This window comes from Pseudopipra pipra, chromosome 20, assembly GCF_036250125.1.
Source record: "Pseudopipra pipra isolate bDixPip1 chromosome 20, bDixPip1.hap1, whole genome shotgun sequence".
NCBI lineage: Eukaryota > Metazoa > Chordata > Aves > Passeriformes > Pipridae > Pseudopipra > Pseudopipra pipra.
The window spans coordinates 1513157-1537312 of record NC_087568.1 but is presented as its reverse complement, the minus strand read 5'-3'; the positions used below and the strand labels follow the sequence as shown (position 1 = coordinate 1537312).

The 24156-nt window shown below is 47.8% G+C and overlaps 2 protein-coding genes across 20 annotated transcripts in view; one reads left to right on the top strand and one right to left on the bottom strand.

Annotated features, from left to right (window-relative positions):
- Positions 1–536, bottom strand: part of STRBP (spermatid perinuclear RNA binding protein) — a 65583-nt gene extending 65047 nt beyond the window's left edge. For 7 of the 12 annotated variants that reach the window (XR_010435419.1, XR_010435420.1, XM_064676583.1 and 4 more), the window contains exon 1: positions 67–179. The gene's annotated coding sequence lies outside the window, so the exon portion shown is untranslated. Of the gene's footprint in view, positions 1–66; positions 181–431 lie in introns of those variants that run through there. The other 5 variants (XM_064676576.1, XM_064676577.1, XM_064676579.1 and 2 more) reach the window with 3 other exon arrangements.
- CRB2 (crumbs cell polarity complex component 2) overlaps positions 359–24156 on the top strand; it is a 55996-nt gene continuing 32198 nt past the window's right edge. For 4 of the 8 annotated variants that reach the window (XM_064676555.1, XM_064676554.1, XM_064676553.1 and 1 more), the window contains exon 1: positions 22568–23021. In XM_064676555.1, coding sequence (XP_064532625.1) covers positions 22949–23021 — 73 coding nt within the window. In that variant the 5' untranslated portion in view covers positions 22568–22948. The other 4 variants (XM_064676559.1, XM_064676557.1, XM_064676556.1 and 1 more) reach the window with 4 other exon arrangements.

Below are 24156 nucleotides of genomic sequence, written 5' to 3'. Positions count from 1 at the left end.
GAGGAGCGGTGCCCGGGCACGGCCGCCCCGCCGCCCCGACCCCTCCCCGCCGCCCGCCCGCCTCACCCCGCTCGGCGGCGGCCCCGGCGCTGCCCCCCGGCCCCGGCGCGGCCCCGTCCCGGCTGCGCGGCCCCGTCCGGCTCCTCCGGCTCCGCAGCGCCGAGCGGGGCTGCGCACGTGACCGCGCCCCGCGCCCCCATAGGCTGCGGCTGCCGGGCAACGGCGCCCGCCCTTTCCCTGCACCTGAGCGCGCCCTGCGCCGCCGGCGTACGGGCCGCGCCAACTGCGCCAACGGCGCAGCGCCCGCCCGCGGCCCGCCCGGCCCCGCGGCGCTGCCGTAGGGCGGCCCGGCCCGGCCCGCGGCCCCCGCGCCCGCCGCTCCCCCCGCGCTCCCGCCCCCGCCGCGGCCCCGAGCGCTCCGCGGGCCCCACCTGGGAGCGCCGCTTGCGCAGAGCCCCCGGAGAGGTCGGTGTGTGTTACGGACTCTCCGTAGTGTCGTCAGCGCGGCCGCCGCACCTGAGGGCGCCCGCTGCGCAAACGGCGTAGCGCGAGCGTGGCGGGCGCTGGGAGCGCAGGGAGAGGGCGGGCAGGTGTGTGAGGGCAGGGCCGGCTGCGGGCGGCTCCGGGCGGCGGCACCGGCCCGGCCGTGGGTGCCCACAGCGCCGGCTGTCCCGGCCCCGCCGGCGGGGGGCCCGGCGGCTGAGGGGGTCCGGGCTGGGCCGGGGGCAGCGCCCGTGGGAGGGGGCCGGGGTGAGGGGGGCAGGGCCGCGGCCCCTCACACCGCGCTCGGCCTCGGTGGGTTTCGCATCCCGCCGTCGAACCCAAAGCACAGAAAGAGCGGGTTCCCGAGCTGAGCCCACGAACAGCGTTTCCATGTGGGCGGTTGTGCTCCGTGTGGAACCCTCAGCCATTGTCTGAACTGGGTAAAATCGAGGCAGCTTTGGGGTGTGCTCGGGCGGGTCGGGCTGCACAAGGGATGTGGGGTTCAATGATCTCCATCTTTCTCTTCTAGAAATCAAGACAGGTGGGTTCGAGAGAGCTTTCAGCTCCCTGGGATAATTCTTCCCAATCCCAGGACGTGGCTGTGGAGTTGAGGAGCTCCCAGCACTGGTGTCCATCAGGCTCCAGAGAAGCCCTGGCAAGGCAGAACCTTTAGGTATGAGGAGGAAGGGATGAGTCTGGTGTGTTATTTCATCTTTGGGTGTGCATTCCCTAGAACCTTTACAGAACTTCGTGTCCCTTCAACAATCCATGTGCTTCCACACTCAAATGGCCGATGCGTTCAAACGAGTACTTGAGAATTTCTGCCAGGTTTCCCAGGTTAAGTGCCTTTTCAAACCCAGCTCTCACCGTTCAGGTGCGTGGCAATCGTGTTTGGTATCACTTTTACACCTTTCAAAACTGATTTTGCATAGGCTGTGAAGATGAAAGACTGCTGACTGGGGAGCTCTGTTCCAAAATAATCAGCACACAACGTGCTGTGTGGAAGCAGCCCGTGAGGGAACTTTGGCCAAAGGCTGTAGGATCAGGAGATTTGTGTTGCTGAAGTGAAACAGTAACTTTCATTCAAAAATGAAAGTGATTTCAGCATTAGAGTGGAAGGAAAAGCACGTGTGCATTAATAACTTTACATGCAGTAAGAGGTCCAGCTTGTTCCAATTAAACTTATGTTTTGTGTACTCCTTTGCAAGGCTGTGGCTGAAGTGTCACCCTGGTTCTGAACAGTCAGAATAACTCTGCCTTTGTAACAGACTTTTATCTCATCGTGTTTGAGGATTGAAAGGAGAAACAAATATGAGGAATATCAGTTACTGCTTTCATGTCTTGAATTGAGAAATTTCAAAGCAGCGAATGAGTTTAGCCAAAATCTCCTGTGTGACCTTAAAATACCAGTGTGGGCCTTGAAAAGAGACAGAAGATAATAGATAGAAATCAAGGACTTGTCCAAGGACTTCACATGAGAATGTTTTTGTTTGAAATTAGTTACAGGAAATAGAAACACAGCACAAATATAGCCCCCAGGAAGGCAGCTGAGAGAGATGGTGGGATGGGAAGGGGCAGCTGTGAAATGAGTGGCTGTGCAGCACAGCTGGAAATGTAGTGAGGAGGGAAAACCTGCAGGAGATGGCACCTCAGGTAGTGAAGTTATTGCAGAGGTAAAAGAAAGATGTTTTCAGCTGTGGTCTGAGTGAAATCTTGAATTCTTCTGTTGAGTTCTCCCTTGGGCTAATGATTTGCCAAGGGCAAAAACACAGAGGAAAGGGGATTGATGGATTAATTTAGAATACAGGGGATTGAAAGAGCTTTGGCGCTGCAGTACAAGGATATAAATTTAACAAGGAAAAGAACATCTGAGGTTTGGAAAAAAGTTAACATCTGTCTTTAGGCTTCATGGAATAAAAAGGAAGAAAATTGAATTTATAGCTCTAAGTGTAGTCAATAAGAGATAGGGATTGAATTGTGCCAAAAGCACCATGAAATTAGAGACACCTTGATGAAAGTTCAAATAATTAACAATAATTGTGCTCTTTCTTGGTACAAAATACTGGCATAGAAAGAATTATTTTTTTGAATATATAACTATGGTGAAAATAATGTGTGTTTCCTACAGATTTTTTCACACAGATAGTTGAGTCATTATCATGTATTCTTGAGTGTTACCTGCATCCCTTGGACAAATGGGGGAGTCCCAGAGGCTGGAGAGGTGTGAGTGTGGAAAGGGGATTCACAGTTAAATTCTGAATACTGCACAGTGCCTTGTCCTGTCTCTTTGTGTCTCCTTACTGGCTAGATCAGGTCAGGATGGTCTGATTTAAGCACTATAGAGTGTTTATAATGGAATAAAACAGATCTGAGATGTCAGTGTGGAGACCAGGAGTAGTGGCTGAAGACTATTATTTCACTGATGGTTACTGACACATTAAATGTAGAATTATTTTGTAAAACAAACTTCTTTTCCTGGACTGATTTTCCTGCTTGTAGACCTCGTGCCAGATTGTGCTGTGTTTGCTAGATGTGATAAAGAACTTTGATTACCAATATTAAATAAAAGGCAGAGAGGCAAGTCAGGAGCTGTTATAAATGACCAACACATGAAAGCAGTTTTCCTGGGCACCAAATAACCCCCGAGAAGCAGGGGGACCCTTTCCAAATCTGTTGGCAGGTACCTTTTTAAGGTGGAGCGAGGCGGGCACTGCCTGCACAAGGGCAGCCCCCGGGGGGGCCCCTTAGTACCACATTAAGGACTAAATGGCTGTTAGCGGTGGGAACGGGGAAACCGAAACCGAAGTGAGCAAGGATGAAATGCAGCCGATCGCATTTCAAGTGGTTGGTATTGTTTACAGACAAGTGGGAATGCTCTCGTAGTGCCCGAGGGAAGAGGGATCTTTTCCTTGTGATAACTCAGAAATCTCTGTTTGAGACTCACCATTGTCCAGTGACCCAGTTCTTCACGGGTTTCGAATTCTGCCTTTAGACATGTGCTGAAGTTAATGGGATTTGTGCACAGATAGCTGAGGACAGACTTTGAATTGGAAAAAAATAACTGTATGAGCATGTCTTTAAAAAATCTTAGTAGAAAAAGCTGGCTTTGCGTGGGAAATTAGTCTCATAAGCTTGACAAGGACTTAAAATGAACAAATAATTGGAGAATTTGTAGTGGAACTTACTTGACTTTGCATCGTTCCCAGGTGTTGGAATTTGCCTTGGATTGTGTGCATTTGATCCCAGCTGTTGTTGGTTTCATTTCATTCTACCTTCATTTCTGTTTGGCCCAGGGCTTCTAGATGGTTAATCTGTGGCATGATAGGGGAAAGAGTTTTATCCTGAAAAGTGCTTACAAGATATGTATTCACTTTTATTCTAAGGTGTATCTTGGGCATAGAATGAGAGAATCAAGCAGAGGAGTATCCAGTGTAGAGGGTACCTAAAGATCGAGAATTAGTGCTGCAAAACAAAAGCTGACCTGGGTAAATCTGGCAGTCACTTGTGTGCATAACTCCTTACCAAGAGTTTTACACAGGGCTTGCTAATATCTGATACAATCCTGAATGATTGTTAGACTAGAGCAAAGGAGATAAAATGGTGCTAGAGGAAAATCAGACCCTAGGAGAGGAGGAATCACACCATGGAATGTCACACAGGGCTCTTCTGGCCCCAGAGGAGGCTTTGTGGGGAAACATTTCGGAGATCTTTTTAACGATAGGGACGAGGATGAGCTCAAAAAGCAAGCAAAACTGGAACCAAGGAAATGGGAAATACTTTCAGGTTATGACTAATGCAATTATTAGAGAAGCTACAGCAGGCACTGTGGTGGATTTAGCTTCAAATAAGAACAGAAGTTATGCCATGTGTGATTGATTCCAGGTTGGGTTACAATTTAGAAGTGCAATTAGTGAGTCATCTGTTACTTTATATCAATTATTAAAATCAACAAAGGTCTAGGTTAAAAAAGAGAGTGCATGCCTCAATATGTGCTGCTCTACTTGTTAATTTTCTGATTTCCCTTCTTTGTTTGATGTGTCTCAGCTGTGCAGAGCCGTGGCACAGAGTGTTCCTTCAGCCAGCCCGTGAATTGCTGTAGGGTGAGGCAGCCCTCACCTCACAGCCATCCCACACAGGCTTGGTTTGGGCAGAGCCAGCCCCAGGGCAGCTGTCTGGAGTGAGCCTGCAGGTCAGCAGTGCCTGAACCCTTTGTGAACACGGGGGCTTTAATCCCATTTTTGTAGGTTCTGTACAGGGCACAGTGAGACACAGCTGAGCTCTGGTGCAGACTGTGCTGCCCTCAGTGCACTGCTTGTGTTCTCACCCCGTCCCACAGCTGCTGAACGAGGAAAACTTTTCTTCTGGTGGCCATGACAAAACTCAGAGCAGGAGGCACAGCTCTGAGGGACAGTACTCCATGGGGGTACTGACCCAGTAGGAAGGCCTGGCAACAAGTAACATTGCCACCTTCAGGGAGCATTGAGTTACAGTTTCTAGTGAAGGTGAGGCCCCAGGTGGTCCTGTGGAGTCTCCTGCTCTGTAACATGGTATAAGGTGACATATCAACATGGGGTGTGATACATCATCTGGATGCAGCATTGCTCTTGTGAATGGAAGTGCTTTTGCCTGTTGTGCCCCTGGGAGTGGAGGACTGCAGCCTGTTGAGGGCATCTCTGCTGGGCAGGCTGTGCCAGAAGGGGCAGGAAGGAGGTTCTGGGGCTGTGCTGTCCCTGAGCACGGGGGTGGCAGTGTCATGGGAAGCATGTTCCACAGTGCAGTTCAGTGGCATGGATTGCAAAGATGAGCGTGGTCTGGAGGCCCTCTGGACTGTGTGAACAGACATCCAAAGCTGCACTGAACTTCACAGAAGTTCACTGTTTTCAGCCTTTATACTTTCTAATACAGATTTGAGATGTGATTCTGGGAGTGCTTAACCCTCCTGGTGGCTGTGGTTGGTGTGGTTTGCACTTACATGCCACTGGACATGCTGAACCAATCTGCAAATCAGCTGTTTTCCCATCTAGGGGCAGGATATGTTACATGGTTATCTCATATCAATGTAAGATCTCATATCAATATGAGATAAGTATTTTCGTTTATATCAGTGGCAAGTAGATAAATATTTGGGTCAATATGTATGTCCTTTCTAGAAAAACAGTGATACAGCTGTCAGGGTTATTGGTTTAGGGAAGAGCCTGATTGGACCAGATAAGGGATGACAAGAGTTTACTGCAGGTCCTTAGACAGATGTGTTAGGGTGGGTTTTTTTCCTTTGAAGTTTAGGATTGAAAAATTGCCATCCTTCCAAAGTAGAAACAACTTGGGTGGCCTTTTTATCACTAATAGGCAGAGCAACTAGGCAGGACTGTGACTGCACTGAAAAGAGGCTCTGTCACACAAGAGGTTTTCCAGGTCAAGATTAAAAGCAAAACAGTTCTCATCACATGAGCCTTTGTACTGCACCCATATTTTCTAAATGCTTTTGGCTTATCTTTAATGTTTATGCTGCTATCAAAAATAAACCCAGCTTCTCTCTCCACGGGTGTTGTATTTAGCATCAACAGTGAATAGGCTTTTTCATTCCTAAATGCTAATTTTCTTTCTGTTTTCAATCTGTTTCTGGTACAAAAAATTTTTGTTTTCAGTGGTTTTGGTTCCTTCCCTCTTTGGTTTTTGAACTGTATGATTTCTCCTTCCCATACCTTTTTCTGTCTAGGCAATCAGTATTTTTTTGATGGAAGCAGTGGCTAAGTGTCAGTCGATGACCCTTAGGCCTAGAACTTGAATCAGAGTTTGAGTGCAGCTGGCAGTACAGTCATAACAATTTAAAAACCTTTACCAAGACTAATTTTCATCAGCAGACAGTGGACAACTCTTGGGAACAATTGTAATTGTCTTGCTTTGAACTGTGGTCAGAAATCTGGTCTAAAAGTATTGCTATGATGAGAATTTTGGTTATAATGAAGTAGTTTTGTAACTTCATCAGAAACCTTGTGACACACAGCCAGAATTCAATGGCATTGGAAAACACTCCCAAGCTGTACCCTTGGGATCAAACACTGCCCTTGCTGAAGCTGGTGAGGTGTTTCCTGAATGCAGTGGTGCCCAAAAGCAGCAGTTCTGCCTCCTGCTTTGGTGTTCAGCCTTTCTGTCAGTTAACTTAAATAAATGTAAAAATTCCGTTAGATGCAAATGTTCAGAGTTATGACTTTTTATTTATCCTGCTTGCTCTTTGATGACTTAAATTATTTCAGCTCATCTGATTACTTATTTAAGGACTATTGATCCCAGAGTTTTTTTCTGGGAGTCCTTATGGGGTAGTGTGTCTCACAAACAGCATTTTAGGTGCCTGCAAATTCAGGCAAGCAGACAGGCTGCTGTAGTGTTGTAGTAACCAGGCAGGTGGCTTATTTTAGGCTAAGTTCTATGTGAAATATTTATGCACTCATTTAAATACTGAAGAGCTGGAGTTCATGCAGCCCAGCACAGCTCTGTGTCAGTCAGCAGTTGTGTCTCCTTGGTGGACAGCCCCACAACTGAGTCCTGAGGGCACTCAGCACTCAGGGCCCTTAGCTGGGGAGCCTGGAAGTGCAGGCACTGGGGCTGCAGTCCCCTGTCACTGTGGTTTGGGGTGGAACACAGTCACGTCTCAAAATTCTTCTGTGGTTCATCCTATGGAATGGGGGGTGCTGGGGGTTTCCTGAGGGTTTATAGAGCTTGCTTCATCATTTATATGTTTGAAGCCAGCATGGATTTGTTGTGGGTATCATTTAGTGTAACAAGGTTTTCTTATGTGCAACATTAAAGTATTTTTAAATCATTGGAAAATTTAAAATGTGCAAGTCAAAGGCAAAAGGAGATGTTCCAGTTTCCTCTCAGTTCTGCTGCATTGTGCATCTTGCATTAGTACCCAACCTGTGTTAGCACTCCTGCTGGATAACAATCTTCCAGGGTTATGCTGCTCCTTCCCTGAAGCACAGCTGCTCTTCCCAGGGGACAGGCACAATGCAGGCAAAGCTGCTCCTCTGTTCTCTGCTCACTAATTGATCTCTGGCTTGGCCACTTCCAGCAAGGTCACAGAATTGGCAGCTACAAAAAACACTGTTCTGTGGAAAATTTAAAGGGGAAGAGTAGAAGTACCCAGGATGGGATGGTTTGGGTTTTTTTTTAATTCCTAAACATTTTAATTTGTTGAATCTTCTGTTTTGCTTCTGCAGAGGTCTGAAACTTGGAAAGGACTGACACCAGAAGATTGTCCATCGTGACCTGTTCCTGCAATTTGTGAGTTGTGCCCTATCCTGGAAATTGCTCTTTTCTCACTTTGTAATTCTACTTCTGTTTTTACTAGAACAGGGCATGAGTATTCTTATTAAGATCTTGTAAAGGGAAAATGATTTCTAGGCAAGAACAGCATGATCTCCTCAGATTTCTTTCTTTGCAGAAGATTTGCCATGCTGGCCTTGAAAGGCATCCATGTGGCAAAAGTGCATGAAATCATACATGCTGCTCTCAGAGCTGGCTCTGGTTAATTCAGGTGCTTTACCACTTGAAAGGTGGTGGAGATGTGGGGTTAAAAAACCCCCAACAACAACCAAACCCAAGCTGCCAGTGTCCCGGTGCCAGGGTCTGTGCTGCTCATTAAGCACCGTGCCAGTCTCTGCCATTGTCACAGCCTTCCCTGCTGTGCTCAGCAGGAAGGGGACAGCCCTGCCCAGGGGGTCCACATCCCTCTGTTAGAGCTGGGTACCATCCTGCATGTGTCCAGGCTAGTGAAAACATGGGAGAACTGCAAATAAAAATCCATTAGCAAAGCTTAAGTGCTTAATTACTTGAAAAGCAGAAGAGTCTACAGGGTCTGGATAAAGGAAATGGGCCAAACTGCACGAAGGCAAGTCTGGAACACTGAGGGCAGAATGATGCTGTGCTGCATTAACAGGGGGTTCATGAATGGCCTGGCAGAGAGGGGAAGAGGGGTTTGGTTCACCTGGTGAGACTTGTGTGATCTAAAAATGCATGGAATGAACTGCATTAAGTCATAGCTGTTGTAGCATCTTTAAAGAATAAAATCTGCAGCTTCCTCGGCAGTGAGGGGCTGCACTGCACGTCCCCCAAAGCAGGTGTTCAGAGCACCTCCTGTGGAACACTGTTCATTCCCATGATCCAGATCACAGGGAGTAACACACACGGTGTTTGTAGCTGCTCTCAATAAGCTGGTAATTGAATTATCAGCTAAATACTGAAAGATTAGGCATGATGTCTTTGGGAGAGGGGTGTAGAAGCAAGCCTAATTTGATTATTGCAGCAAATCCATTTTATGTTCATTGAGAGTTGAAGCAAATAGTTGATGGTTCAGAACTTCTTATTCTCCTTCTTATAAAGAGCTCTGTGAGCGTTTGATGTTTTTAACTCTTGTGTGAGACTCGATGCCACAGAGAGGGAACAGAAAAAGGACGTGTTAAATTGTCACAAACCCCCGAGCTAATGAATTGATTTGACACTGTTTATTCTGCTAGAACTCAAGGCGATTAGCTGAATAAATGTTTAAGTTTGAATCTTTAATTTGTCTATAAATATGTCTAGTGGTTAATGAGGAGGCAAGGAATCGTGTGCAGAGTCACCTTGAGCGGGGAGCGGCGGGGCCGGGGCGGGGCCGGGGCCCGAGCGCTGCCCCCGCGTGGCAGCGGCCGCTCGGTGCCGGCCCCGGCTCCCCGCGCCCGGGGCAGGCGAGAACACGGCCCTTCCTCGGGCACAGTCACCCCGGGAGTGCCAGCAGCGCCCAGCACAGCCAACGGGTGGGACGCACCCGGGGCCGGCAGTGTCTGTGCTCGGTGAGAGGCTCGTTCGGTGTCTGCCCAGTGCCCGGGACAGAGCCAGGCTGAGGAGGAGGCAGGGGGGAGCTGGAAGGATGGCCCTTCTTGATGTCTGGCTGAGGAAATGGGTAAGGACAGACCAACCTGTCAAACTGACTCACAGGATTAATCATTTATCCACTGCCACTTCTCTAAATAGTTTGTCCTTATTTATGTATTATACACAACTAGGTGCTTAAAATGAAAGCTAGAAAATAGAAAACAAAAGCAAATGGAAAGAAGCGAGTGAAGTTAAGGACAGAACACAGAGTCTTTGTACTCTTGCATCATTTGTGTATGTGCTCATTCATTATAGATCCACTGTAGGTAACAGTGGCAGAATTTGATATCATGATTAATGTTGATTAATGATACAATGATTAAAGTTGGCTTTTGTTTCCAAGGGACCTTACAGCCTGATTATATGACATTATAAGAGTTGATTCATTTCTGTCCCTCACAAAAATGGTGGAGGTGTAAATATTGAACTAGAGTAGGAAAAACAGTCATAGTCATCAGAACAGTGAAAGTGCAGATCAGGTAAATGCCATACATTACAAAACCACTGATATGAAGGGCATTGTCTGTATTCTGTATTTAAACACTTGACATGAGATAAATTAGGTTTCATAGGTTTAAAGTACCTCTGGATTACATTATTCTTGAACAGCATTCAGCCTAAATAAAAGTACGGCAGGGTGTAGGAGAAAGTTTTTGCACACCAGCAACGTAAATGTTCTCTTTTGAGGGGGCAGTGGGATTTCTGAGGTGTGTGAGACAGGTCCTTGCAGTGAGAAGGGTGTGCAGCATGTCCTGGAATTCCACTGAACTGGAGAGAACCTGTCCTGGAGCACATTCCTGCCTGGTCCTGGGGAGGAAGTGCTACTGCACAGTGCTGGTTCTTCCCACCAGGGTTCCTGCATGCCCTCTGCTCCATGCATAATTCAGGTGCAATACATAATTGAAGGACTATAAAGCCACGCTTACTTTCATGTATTTAAATTACTTGATGAGCCAGAGATGGTTTTTGCCTTGTCTGTGCTTTTGCTTTGCCTTCCTGTGTAGTTTGTTGGAACAGTGAGGATCAGAGCCCAGTGAGTCAGCAGCTCCTGAGAACCACTACCAAGATGCTGTTCAGAACCAGCTGTCAGTATTATACTAGGAAAAAGTATAAGTATATAACAAAATCTAATTAATTTGCAGTATCAGATTTCACTTCCTCTGTTAGCAACATCTCCATAAAGTAAAGCCTTTTCAAAGGAGAAAACCCTAACTTCTGAAGGGTACAGATCTCACAGTAGCAGGAAAAAACTGCCTGGGATGGCCTAGACTATCATAATTCCTAGGAATGGTGTCTGTGTAGTACCTGAGTGTCTGTGATATGTTTTCTCATACAGGTCTGCAAAAAAGAGTGGCTTGCACATGGAATTAAAAGGGAAAAAAAAATCAGTCTGGCATCTTGAACTTTCTCACTGTTCCTTTCTGTTCTGGATTCCTTCTCTTTAGAGCAGTAGTTTGTGCCTGGATGACAGGATGGTATTTCCAGTATTTCCAGGGCTGTCATTGCTCTGTGTGGAAAGGATTGCTGAGGTGCTCTGGGCCTTTGTGTTTCAATCACTGGATGGGTAACATTTTATATGTTTAATCACCATCAAGCAGAGTTTGGATCTAAGCTATTTAGAGCAACTGTCTGTGCTATTGCAACCCACTCAGGGCCCTGAGGGAGAACTAAGAACAGAGAGAAGGCTCAGATTTCTTTGAGCAATTCAGTATTGCCCAATACTTTGGTTTGTTATGGCTGCTGGGTTATGGGATGGAGAAGTGTTGGGGTGATCTGTTCAGAGAACATGGTGTTAAAAGAGATCTGCTTAGAGATTCAGGAAAATGCTGCTGCTTTCTGCTCTGAGCACCAGAACTGTGAAACAAACATAACTTATGTTGAGCATGAGGCAGAGATCAATATCTGAAACCTTCTTCAGAAACAGAATTGAAAGCTAATGTCCTTCTACAGCTCGTGGCAGGAAGAGCCTCTTCTTTAGTTGAACATTTTACCATTTACAGCAATGTTAATAAAGAATCTCCTGGCAAAAAAAAAGACTAAATTGTAACATCTCCAAACCCTCTTTTTATAGGTAAGACAGTGTGTCCCTCAAAATCCATACTGCTCAGCTAAACCAGGCTAGGTTTGCTTTGCTAACCTCTGTGATGGGGACACACAGTCTTTGATAGTCCATATTAAACCTTTTCCATTTTATATTGATAACATTTAGTTCCTTCCACTTATGGGATATTCTTCTCTTCTGTACTTTCCCCATTTCCCCCCCCCAGAAACAAACAATCCAAAGCATCCCTTTGTCACTTGGCACCTCTGGAGAGCTCCACTGCTCAGAGTTTGCATGAATGCTCCTGCAGGCAGTGTAATTCCAGGGCTGATTCCCACCCCAGCCCTGGGTCTGCTGGGCCTGCTGCTGCAACCCTGCCCAGTTCAGGACCTGCCTTGTGACTCCCCAGCCCTCCCCTGGGGGCTGTCAGCCCCCCTGGCTCTGGGGTTATGTACCTGTGCTTATCCCAACCTGCAGTGATTGAGGCATTCTTCTGACAGGTCACTACAGGATTTCACAGCACGAGGATCTCCAGCAGAGGGGCTCTCACTTTATTCTTTTTTTCTGTTTCACACTTTGTTATGACACCTCCATCTGTTTGCTGTTCTGTGCTTGTATTGTTGCTGTGGAAAAGTAAAATGCAACCACATCTTTTCTTCTCTCTAATGACAGGACAGATGACATAAAATTTCCCTCAAAGCTTGCATTGTCTTGTGTTTTCAACTCACTGGACAGATGTCATTCAGGACTTACTCCCTCTCTCCATAGTTCTTCTGACCTTTGGCAATCTAATGACTGTCACAACCTGCTGACATGTGGAAGGACTGAGCTCCCTGGGAGCATGTTCTCCGTGGGCCTGAACCAAAAGCCTGCTGTAATTGCTGGCTGTCTTTAATTACTTTGGGCTTTGAGTCAGATGTAAGTGTAGAAGGCACATAGTAATTAGTGATCTCTCTGGCTGCTGCTGGCACTCATACCTGTTGTCCCATGAATAGCCCCTGAACTAGGATGAATCCACCTGCTTCTCTGCTCCTGCACTGTATTTCTCCATTAACTGATAGCTGCAGTTATGATCCAACATTGTCTAATGCAGTAAAAGCCTGAAATTGGGAAAATGTGCAGTCTGACAGGAAAATGTAAGCCTACCAACATGGTGCCTTGCTTCAGCCCCTCCCCTGCTTCGGGAGCAGTTGTGCTGTAGAGGAACAAGCTGGGGAGCACTGAGGAAATGCAGGTGAAAGGTCCAGGGTGCAGGAACTGAGAGACTGAGGCAGGTACAGAAAAAGCCCTCTGTGTACCCATGAATTTGCACTGCCTTGCCCTGCATCTCTGTTCCTCAGCAGCAGGGACTGATCATAGTGGTTCTGCACTGATGGAGAATTCTGAGCATTCTGTTTCCCAAAGAGGATCCTTAAAGACTGTTGTGTGGATTGGGGAATGTTTTCCTTTCCGTGTAGTGGCTGTAATTGTTTCTGAGCTGCCTTTACCTGAGCACTTGCCATTAGCTGAAGCACTGGCAGTGGCTCAGTGAGTCCTCCTGCTCATGGCAGCTGCTGGGGGAGCTCTGTGGCTGCGGTTGCAGGGCAGAGTGAAGGCCCAGCACGCCCTGGGGACTGTGCTGTGAGGAGCTGGGGAGCAGCAGGGCCCCCTGACCTGTGGCAGTGCAGCAGCATGGCTGGGCCTGCTCCCTGTGTGGGGCTGTGTGAGGGAGGGAAGGGTTTGTGGGGAGGGACAGGCGTGGCTGTTGTGTTTAGCATCCTTCTCTTTGCAAAGAACTCTGAGTTCTTCATGTCACGATTGGTTTTGTGCCTTGTTAACCGTGAGTCTCTCTGCCAGTGGGCACAATGACCGTGCTCTGTTGTGCTCAGCATTATCTCTGCTGTGGTTTGGTTTTCAGGATATGAGTTTGTTTTCCTCCCCATCTGATGGTGGCACAGTGGGGCACGATGGGGAGGGGTCGTTAAGGGCTGAGTCCGTAGATCTTTGTGCAGCAGTTGATGCTCAGTTGCCTGAGCTGCCAATCCATGCCATAGGCTGCTCCTGGAGCAGGGCCCTCTGGAAGGGCACTGCCCGAGGAAAGGTGCCGTGTTTCCTGTCTGTATTACCTTGAAAGGAGTACATTGCTCTTGCATTGCTACTGAGCAGCATAATTCAAAGCATTCTATGAAAAGTGTAATGGTCAGAGCAGACACCATAACAGCTCCATCAAATATTGATAAAGTAGGATTATTAATTAGAGCAGGGGTGTAGGATTAAAACGTCCCTCGAGTTGCATTCACCGTTTGATGCGAGAGTGTGGTTTTGTGGTCAGAGAGTGGGAGGCTCCAGATAGCTGGAATCTTTTCTTGTCATCTCTTCAGTGTGTTTGCTTAATGTCCTTCGTGGTTCAAGGGATATATAATGCTGTTGACCAGAGTTCACAGAATTCTGATATGCAGCTATGGTGGCACTGCTGGGACTGAACTTCACAGGGATCTCTCTGTTAGTGTAGCTTAGGCTGATTTGTAGCTCATAAAAAAGAAAAACACCTCTGAACCAGCTGATAATTTGCAGTCCTGTTGTCCTGGAGCCTCATTCTCCCTCAAAGAGCCGCATGTCTTTGTGAGAGGCTGAAAACACTGGATCTGTTCCGTGGAGCAGGGAACGTGTTCCTCTGGACCACTTGGCCCTCGTGTGCAGTGCAGGGATAACACTTTGCTTTCCATGGTGTGTGTAGTGCTGAACTAAACAGATATCAGAGCAGAGAATGAATTGAATTTCCAGTTACACAGCCCCTGTGTAAAACGGGGCTTTCAATGTCTCCCACTTGACAGGGACACTGCAGGTTAGCAAAGAGACTTCCTTTCAGAACAAAGGCCTGATCTGCATCACTAATAACAGCTGAGGTCATTAAAATAGAAAGAATTTCCCTTTGAATTTCCTCTGAACACTATCTGCATTCTCTGCCTCACTGGTGGTAGCTTTTTTTCCCCCACAGTTCTGGTCCATCAGGACAGTGCAGTAAGGATTTATTTTCCTCTCTGGGTTCTTCCCAGTTCCAATATTCTACCTAGCACAAATGGTTTAGACCTGTTACAATCATAGCAGTTCTGTAAATTCATTCTCCCATTCCTGTGCACAGAGAGTGTGTTCTTGGGTCCCTCAGTGTCTGCAGCAGCAGTTTAACATCCCTGTGTGCTCCAAGGCTTTTTTAGCTGATAAAACTCTCCAATCTAAATCTCATCTTCTCTTTTTCTTGTTTTCCCCCTTCCCCTTCAGAGTGTTTCCCTGCTCTCTCCAGAGCCATTAGATGCTCTGACTGTGCACTTCACGAGATCAATATGCTTTTGGTATTCAGTGGCATTATCATTCTGAGGCTGTAGGACTGGTATGTATTCATCCTATTAACATCTGCTCAGAATTCCCCACATCCCAGCCCCGCTCCCAGAGAACGACCGCGTTGTCCTTGCTCGGGCTCCGTGCGTGGATGTGACACCTGGCTTATTGTCACACAGATTCCATTTCCCTCCTCACTCTGCTATGACCTCATTTCACCCCTGGAAGCTCAGTTTGGGCTGGAGATGGATGGGTGAACTGGGGAGCATTGTGTCCTCTGCTGCCGTGGCAATTCCTGTGTGTTACTGCCTGAAGTTCTTTAGTCCCTGCATTGAAGGAGCCAGTTCTGCTCTAACGGGGAGATTCCATCAGCCCATGAGGATGTGCCTGTAATTGAAGCACCACCTCTGTAAAGCAAGAAAAAAAGACAAGAGTCTGCTGGGCAGACTGAGCAAATCACTGCCCTCATGGCTGCTGTGACAGGGCATTATGAATTTTAAAGTCATGGACAGAGGATGAACTGTGGCTGTGCCTTCAGTGGTAACTCCAGGGGATACTGGATAGTAGGAATACAAAGTGTCAGCCCTGTGGTTGTAACAGAATTGCCAGTAGGGTTAAGTTACCAGGGGAAGGAAAGCAGGACTTGGAGTTAAGTGTGTATCAGTGTGGAAGTTAATAGCCAGGAGGGGGATTCACTGTTTAAAACTCCTGGCTGAAGGTCACAACCTCTCAGTGAATGGCAAGAAACTGTTTCAAGGGGGAACACAATGTGTTGACATTCCTGGCTTTCTCCAGTGCCTTTTGGTTGCTTCTGCTTTCACATTCCTCCCAAAAGTTGGTTGCTATAAAAAGAGGTGCTGGATCATTGACATGCAATGTGCACTCTCAAAGATTACTGAAGTTTAACTCTGACTAACAAAATAAAATTAAATGTAATCATTTGCTCATTCGAGGTTTCAGGGAAATGGCTGTATGAGTCTGCAAGCTAAAAGAGGAAATGTTGTAACAGCCCGTGCAGGACTGTAAGTTGACATTTTACCTTTCTAAGTGAAATGAAGCTGTGAAGTCTCAGAAATACTGGGTACTGGTTTATCTCCATTGTCTGGCCTGAATCAAAGGAAATACAGAGACCAAGGGAACCTGTGTTTAACAAGCTCTACAGGGAGGCAGAAATGGAATTGAAGACATTTGCATTTAGTCTCATATAGGACAGGTGACAGTGGTTTGTCATTTTCTCAGAGCACACACACACACACACATCTAAAGAGATTTCCTTGCTTCTTGGGTTCTGTTTTCTCCAGTGTTTGCCAAACTGACTTCCTGGGAGGTGACACTGGCAGAAAGTCCCTCGGTTCAGAGTCATGCCTTAAAAAGGGGTAAGGATCAAATGGAGGTTAAATCTTCAGGCAAAGATTTTCTTTGACAATCACTGGCAGGCCCTGGTGAAGCTCCTGTGCCTCTCTCAAGGTGCAGGTCAGCAGAGCTAAAGATGTGGAGATCGATTCCCACCACGGAGTGAGGCTGGGTTGCTGCAGCTGCTCCGTGATTATGGGAAGCTCAGCCATCTGTACTTTGGCTTCCCTTCTGGTCCCAGAGACAACAAAGGGAATTTTCCCCCAGTCCTGTAATAGAGAAGGACCTAAAGCTGAGCTGGAGGCAAAAAGGTCCATCCTTTGCCCCAGGAGTGTAGCTAGGCTGGCATATGGAGTCCCTCCCAAAGCTAATGAGAATTACATTGTCAGGTTTGGGACTTCTGTCTCATAAAGCACTCAGGCATAATAAATGATGCTGACACACTGGCCTTGGCATGGAAAACATCTATAAATATACAGGATACTCCTGCTTCCTGGGATATATAAGGTTGGTTTAGATGCAGTGGAATTTCTTGGGGAGAAAATGGATAGTGTTCCAATAAGCTGTCAATTATGATTCCTTCCAGAAATGATACATATAGTTGGGGAATGGCAAGGCTGGATTGACATTAGACAGATGGTTTAAAGTATTATAACTCTTCTAGGTTTTTTTTCCCCGTAGTTCTTGGGAAGTTTCTGGATCCATCCACTTCAATATTTTGTATACAACCTCATAATAAGCCTTCATTTTTCTTTTTTTCCAAAGGCCATGGGGCAGATTTTTTTTTTTCTGACATATTGATGAGCTCCTGTGCACGTTCAGCACAGGGTGAGCAGAGCTGGAGATTCAAGCTTTTGTGTGGCAGATCAATATCCCCTCTGACAGAAGCCCAGCAGGAGCTCGGTTTGCCTGCTGTTGTGAGACATGAAGTAGAAAATGTGCATAAACCACACTGCCTAAGAGAAGTGCAGCAGAGCTTATCTCAGACCTTGTCTCTGGTCCAGCCCTTGTCTCTAGTCCAGTTCTGCAGGCAGAAGCAAACAAGATATTAATTTGGAGACCATGAGAGCAAGTTGTTGACACTTATGTGAAGACCTGTATTTGTCTCTCTCAGAGGTTTGTTAAGCAATCTGACAAATGGATGGTGATGGAAACACCAGGATTCAGCATCCCAGCAAAAAGAAGGGTCTGCCCACCTGGCAGCATGTGCTGTGGTGATCCCTGCCAGACCCTCTCATCCCTGGGAGAGCAGATCCAGCAACTTGTGCACACCCAGCTTAGGTAGGGCCTTTTTTCTGGGGCCTTTGTGAAGCAGGAACAATTGACTCACACAGGAGCTTCCATCTGTGAAATACTTTTAGCTTAAAAGTTAACTGTGGAGATGTTTGCTCCCCTCTGTAAGGGGCAGTGGTTGTGCTGATACTGGTGTGAAACATGGCCTGGAAAGGCACGAGTGGGTGAGCCCAAGGGATTGGCAGGAGCTGGGCAATACCCCAGCTCTGAGCCAGGAGGTGGAACACGGGACTGTTCCTGTGCAGTTGTCCCTTGCCTTCGTACCAACAAACGTGCCTGGTTAGTTACCTCATTAGGTTTGGAGGTAGTGGGAGTATTTATGTTCATTAAGGTGCAGCTGCACAAAAGTGAGCCCCACATCTTTGGCTTCTTGGAGAAAATTACTCATTCCTCAATATTTGGCACATTCACGGTCTGCATCCATTTTCCTTCCTGCCACCTACTGTGGTGAGAGTGTCCAGTTTTCCCAGAGGCCTCATTAGGAGCAGACTGTGTGTGAAGCCTGTGAGAGAAAGCAGAGGTTGCAGCTGGAAGGAAAATGAGGCAGAGCTTGCTGATTTATGCAGCATTCAGAGGTGCCATTTCCATGGCAGAGACAGATGTCAGGCACAGGACTTTGGGGCTGAACTCATCCTCAGAGCTCCCAGCTCACACGGTGCAGCTGGATGTGTTTGTTTGTCAGGTCCAGCATTCCCTGTTCTCCCACCCCCGTGTTTGGCCTCCACGGGATACAAACTTGCATGCTGAGGTTCCTTTGAGCCGGGCTGCACTGCAGGGCAGCCTCTTCAGCCTCTCTCCCTCTGGCTCTGGCTGCCGGTTCCTTTGGTCCTGGCTGAGCATTTGGCTCTTCCCCGGAAGCCTCGCAGGCGCCCTGGGCACGGCCTGGCTCCAGGGCTCCGGCAGTGCAGGCGTTTGCAGCAAACAGCTGCTAATTCAGCCCTTCCACGCTGGTTTGGGCTGGTGGAGAGAGAACTGCCCAGCGCTGCCCTCCAGTGGCTCCCCTGAGCTCACACTGACGAGCAATATTTACAAACATGTTGGGTCATTTGGGACAAAAACAGCAGCAAAAGGGCCCCTCGCAATGGTAAGCACGTCTTCAAAACACTCAGATCCTGGCAATGTATTGGGCACATCCTTCCTGCTATAACATTTTACTGCAGAAAACCTTGCCTGGGACCCTTTTTACGCTGTTTCAGCTTCTTCCTGTAGGCTGATCAACATTCCCATCTTCCCATCTGCCAGAGAGGCCCCTTGGAAGGGATTCACCTCCCCTGTATGCAGGGGAGGAGGATCAAAGGGGCGTGGAGCTGACCTGCAGCACACCAGGGGGATCTCACATAGATCAAAGGGTACATCCATGGTCAGAGCCTGGCTTCTGTGAGTTCCTTGGGAGATAACCCTGGCTTTTCCACAGCCTGCTCCCTGTGTGGGTTGTCTGTTGGAGAGGAAGGCACAGGTGCTGTGCACGTATTGGATATCCCTGTTAAGGTCTTTACAATTTGCTCTTTTTTGGGGAGGACCCATGCAATGAAGATCTCTGCACAAGCAGCCAGTATTGCAAGGCAGGGGAGGTGATTTCAGGCCCCAGGCAAACCTGTTTGAATTTGGTCTTTTCAAATCCTAGCCTTTGACCTCCCACAGTCTGCATGCAAAACTGGGAATTCTCTGAGCAATTGCTGGTGGTAGGATTAGAGAAAGTTCTGCTAAGATGTCATTTCTCTGCTGAAGTCGTTGTGGGACCTCCCTGCTCTGCCTTGCCAGGCCCGTTGTTCCACTGCCGTTGCCTGGGACAGACCATATGCTCAGCACTCTCATTTATCAGGCAGCATCATTTCCTTGCCAGCACTTCTGATTAGCAATGATAGGAAACTTAATTTACTGTGTCTAAAAAGCACAGCTAGGATGTCTCAAGACTGGAAATTTTGTGTGATTTTGCCAAGGTTTAACAGCAACTCTTTAGTTTTGACTCCCAGCCCGAGCTCTTGCTGGGCTGTGCCGCCGGGGTGTTGCAATAGGCCTTGCAGTGTTCCCTGGGCTGCTGGCTCGGCCCTGCAGCACCTCGGGATGTGTCCATCGCTCTGGATCCTCTTCCCAACTCTCCTGTGCTCACACGGGCCGGAGCTGCCTTCGGCGGTGCAGAAGGGACATCTAGTGGTGACCTGATGGGAGAGTGGGGACCGTGCGTGTTCGGGGCTTTGGGGATCAGTTTCGAGTTGGAGATTGGGCCCTGGGGAACCCTCAAGCATTAGATCACCAGACTGTACTTGAACTTTCAGGTCACAGAATTGGCCTTTGAGTCTGGAAACTTGAAACTCCAAAACCTGACATTTTTAAAAACAGGCACTTTTCAGCAGGCCTGGCACTTTTCAGCAGTGACTGAAAGCAGGAGTGAACTGAAGCAGTCAGGTTTTGCACACAGTTTTTGAGTGGAAGTTTTTTTTTTTACTAACTCACTTCCCAAGTCTGCAGCAACTGTTAGTATGGACTCTTGTGTATGATTGTGCCCAATGACCCTTGGAGGACAAAGCTGGGGCAAATAATCATGATTCTGATGCTGTTGGGTTGCATTGTTCAATGCAGTGCAGTAGATCTGTGTTCAGGGGTTCCAGAAGGAGGTGAGGAGGGAAGGTGAGGCTCTGTCCTCTGGGGCTGCTGCAGGTGCACGTGACAGGAGGTAGGAATGCCTTTATTCCTTCCACTGATATTTCCCAGCCTGTCACACGTCTCTAGTATCCAATCTGGAGTATTAGGATTATTTTAAGCCCTGTGGGAGAAAGATTGTGAAACTCATGCACGTGTACATTGTTCTTTGAATGCAAAGCACACACTTGCTGAGGTGCTTTCCTGCATGGTTCCCTCTGAGCTGTTTGTAGGCAGATGTATAGGACTGTTTCGTGACAAGTACACAAACCAATATAGAATAAGGAGACAGGAAGGTTCTGCTGAGCACCCCAGACCTACTTTCTCCTTTTCCCCTAATCCCCTTGCCCACTGCTGCCCCATTTCCATGGCATGCATTTCCGGCTTGCCAGGTTTCCTGCCCCGGGCTGAGAATAGAAGCCTTGCTGTTATGCTGTCCTTAAGTCTCTGGTAATGAGTGTTACACCAGGAAAGCAGCTGTGGCCTTTGCCTCTAGTTTTAATACTATTTTAAAGAGCAGATTATGGTGACGTGGGCCGGCAGCGATGCGGAGGTAGCACAAACCATGACCAGTTTGGGGAAGGCTTTAGCAAGGATGACTAAGGACTTGGAGCTTATGCTTTAGATAACAAATCCACCCAATTGTGCTCCTTTGGAAATGTAGTCAAGCCTAGCAAATTAGGGCCTTCACAGAGTTGCATTAGGGTCCTTTAATTGGACTAAGCTGGTTAATACCCACATTGGCTTTTGTATGCCCAGGGGTCCAGCACAGGAATGGTTTGCCATTTATGCTGGCAAATCTTGTAAAATTGCAACCATGAATGTTGAAAGAATTCAGTTCTAATGTCCTCACAGGCAGACACTGGGTTGATTATTATAAGGCAGTTGGATGTAGGTGTTTTGCCTTCCCTGAGTCTCGCTGGTGTGCCCCAAGTCAGGGCTCTGTCCAGGCTTTGGGGTGTTGCAGACCACAGGAACAGCAGAGCCTCAGCTCTGTGGGAGGACCTGCACCTTCCACCTATGGGGGTTTGTTACACTAATGCTGTTTTATGACAGCTGAGCATGTCCTTCCTGTAGTCCCAGGAGCCATAAATTCCCATGGATAGCTGTGTTTTCCAAGTGTTGTGAAGTGTTGCTCGGGTTGACTTCCAGCAGTGCCTGGCTCCAGCTGAGGGGGAACGATGGTTTGTTGAGTGTTAATTGTGCAGTGATTCATAGGTGTTTGCTGGGATTTGGAAAAGGTGAGTTGCTGGGAGCATAATCCACACAGGTGAGGCAAAAATATTCTGAGCAGAAAGACTGTGCACATGTCAGTGTTTGGTTATGTCCCCTGACAGCAAAAGGGGAGTCTGAGGAGACACAAATGAGCTCCAGATGGTTGTGGTGACGGGCAAGAAACTAATACTGAGCCTGATCTTGAGAAAACAGACTGAAGACACCAGAGATGAAAGTGGGGGCAGGGTGGTCCAGATAAGGTTGATAACACATGATACATCATCTTTGGAGCATTCTAAGGCAGCACAGTGAGATGAACCATTTGTTCCTGAACTGCAGAGTTTGGGTGGTGAAAAGGCTCTTGCTGTGGCTGTTCTGCTTCTGCACTGAAGGTAAAAACCCTGCAGTAACTTTCCCATTTCCCTGCACACATTCCACCAGCCTCTGCTGCCCTGCAGGGATACTGGAGAATACAAATTACTCACTGTAGGATTGCTCCTGTTTTCCTCATGTGCAGCCTGGCTCTGGCTGCACCAGTTCCTTGCCATCTTGCATACTTCTTGTTTAAACTAGGAATTTGTCTGACATCTTACCTGCCTTCTATTTTTAGCTGTCAGTGAAGGGTGAGGCAATGGACATAATTCTCATTACAGTTGGTTTAATCCAATTGTGATGTGGATTTAGAGGTACTTAGGAGGTCTCAGCTGAGTGTGGACTCTGTCCTTTTCCAGTTACTCTCAGGAAACAGTGCTCACTGATAACTTTTTCCACTTCTCAAACTAAACCCGTGCATCCAGCAGTGGTGGTGTGATTTGGTGCCTGTGTTATGCAGGTACCTGTGCTGATCTCTGTGACTGTTCCTTACCTGGGAAGAGGATTCCTGTACACGTTGTGAGTTCATCTGTCCTGTGGGATCATCATCTCATGCTGAGACAGCAGTAAAGACTAATGTGGGCTGGCCCTGCTTTTTGGGGTTAACAGAGTGCTTTTGTCTTATTTCTCTTTGAGCAAAGCAGCCTCTCTCAGAGAGCTGCGATCGATCCTCCTCTGGAATTTGTAAATATGGGCTGATACAGAACCTGCATCCTGCAAACAGCCCGTGTCCAGACAGCTCTGAGGTGCTCCCACGGCCGTGGGGGAGACACCAGGCGTGGTTTCTGTATTATACAGGGGCAGTTCAAAAGCAGATGAAAAAGCCCCACCCCAGTTTTGTTTCCGCCCAACCCCGTCCCGGTGCCCCGGGCCGATCCCGTCCGTGCGATCCAGGCAGCGTTTTCGCGGCGCTCCCGAGCACGAGGGCGGCTCGCGCTGCCGGGACTCTGTCCACGGGGTTGGTGCTGGTCCCAGTAAGGGTTAGGGCTGGTCCCGGTAAGGGGGAGTGCTGGTCCCAGTAAAGGTTAGTGCCGGTCCCAGCCCGGGTTGGTGCTGGTCCCAGCCCGGGTTAGTGCTGGTCCCAGTAAGGGTTGGTGCTGGTCCCAGTAAGGGTTGGTGCTGGTCCCAGTAAGGGTTGGTGCTGGTCCCAGTAAGGGTTGGTGCTGGTCCCAGTAAGGGTTGGTGCCGGTCCCAGCCCGGCATGGAGCGAGAGCCCGGCCTGGGCACAGTCCGCCCCCGCCCGTGATGTGGGCACAGCACGGGGCTGCTGCGTTCCGGCTCCTGTCTCTCCCCGGAGGGTCTCGGAACAGCCACCCTTAGGCTGTCATGGAATTAAAGAAAACTACCTCCGGGGCGTGCAATGCTGCTCTCCTGCTGCCACTTTTCCTCTTGTTTTGGGGTAAGTTTTTTTTGTCTTCTGTGCCTCATTCTTACCCAGCTGCTGTGCAGTAACTTTGGATCAAACCTGTGAACTGCCCTTGTATTGCAAAGATTGCTGAACAAATTGTCCCTCTCATAGATTTGAAGCCTGAAAACTTTTCTCTGGAAGATAAACAGGCATTTCATTCTAGATATGTTTTTCCTTCTATTTATTTCTTGTCTCCTTTCATCTTTCTCCCTGTGCACATTAGATGTATGCATTTATTCACAAGAGCTAAGAGTAATTAAGTATTCAAGTAATTAGGTATTCAGCTATTATAGTAAGCATTTTCTCCAAAGGAAAGGTCTGAATTTTTTGGTTGTGCCCATACAGAAGAAATACAGAGCTGTACTTCCATCCTGTGTGCTCTAGAAATACATCTGGGCACAAGAGCAGTGTACCCAGGGGAGTGCAGTGCCAGATACATCTGGGGCAAAATGTGGAGGGTGATCACAGTACCTGAGTGTTCCCACTTAGAAATTTTGAAGAAAGCAGATCCATCCTCAAACTGCAAGAAGTGATGAGGTAACAAAACACACTATTACACCGGTGGAAGGTTGTTTTGTTTTGTGGGTTTTTTCCACATTGAAGACTTTTTCTGTAGCCAAAGAATATCCTTGAGTATACTGGGATTTTTCAGGGTGCCAAGAACATGTCTTTGGGCTCCACTGTCACCCTTGTATACAATTTCTTATGCACCCTGAAAAACAGATTTCTCTTTTTCTTCTGGAATGGGTGCCTGGAGATCTGCTGGGCCTAGACATCTGTTTTAGTCATCTAGGGATTATAAGGTCATGTCAGGAACACATCGAGCCTTTTACTGGAAAGTGTGATTGGGGTTGAACTGGTCTCCTTGTCCTGTCCTCTGGCACTGCCAGGCAGGTACCTGTACAGACAAGTCTGGTTTGGATTCCACTGAGCCAGGACAGGGGTGACCCATGACATGAAGGAGTGGAGGTAAAACATGGAGAACACACAGAAAGTACTGTCAGATACATGCACCAAACTCTTCTCTTGGTGAACACGGCACTTGGCATTTTCCTGCATTAGTGGGTGATGTTTATGTGCTTTCTGAGAGTTGGAGAAAGTTTTCAGTTTTTCCTTTGATTTCCAT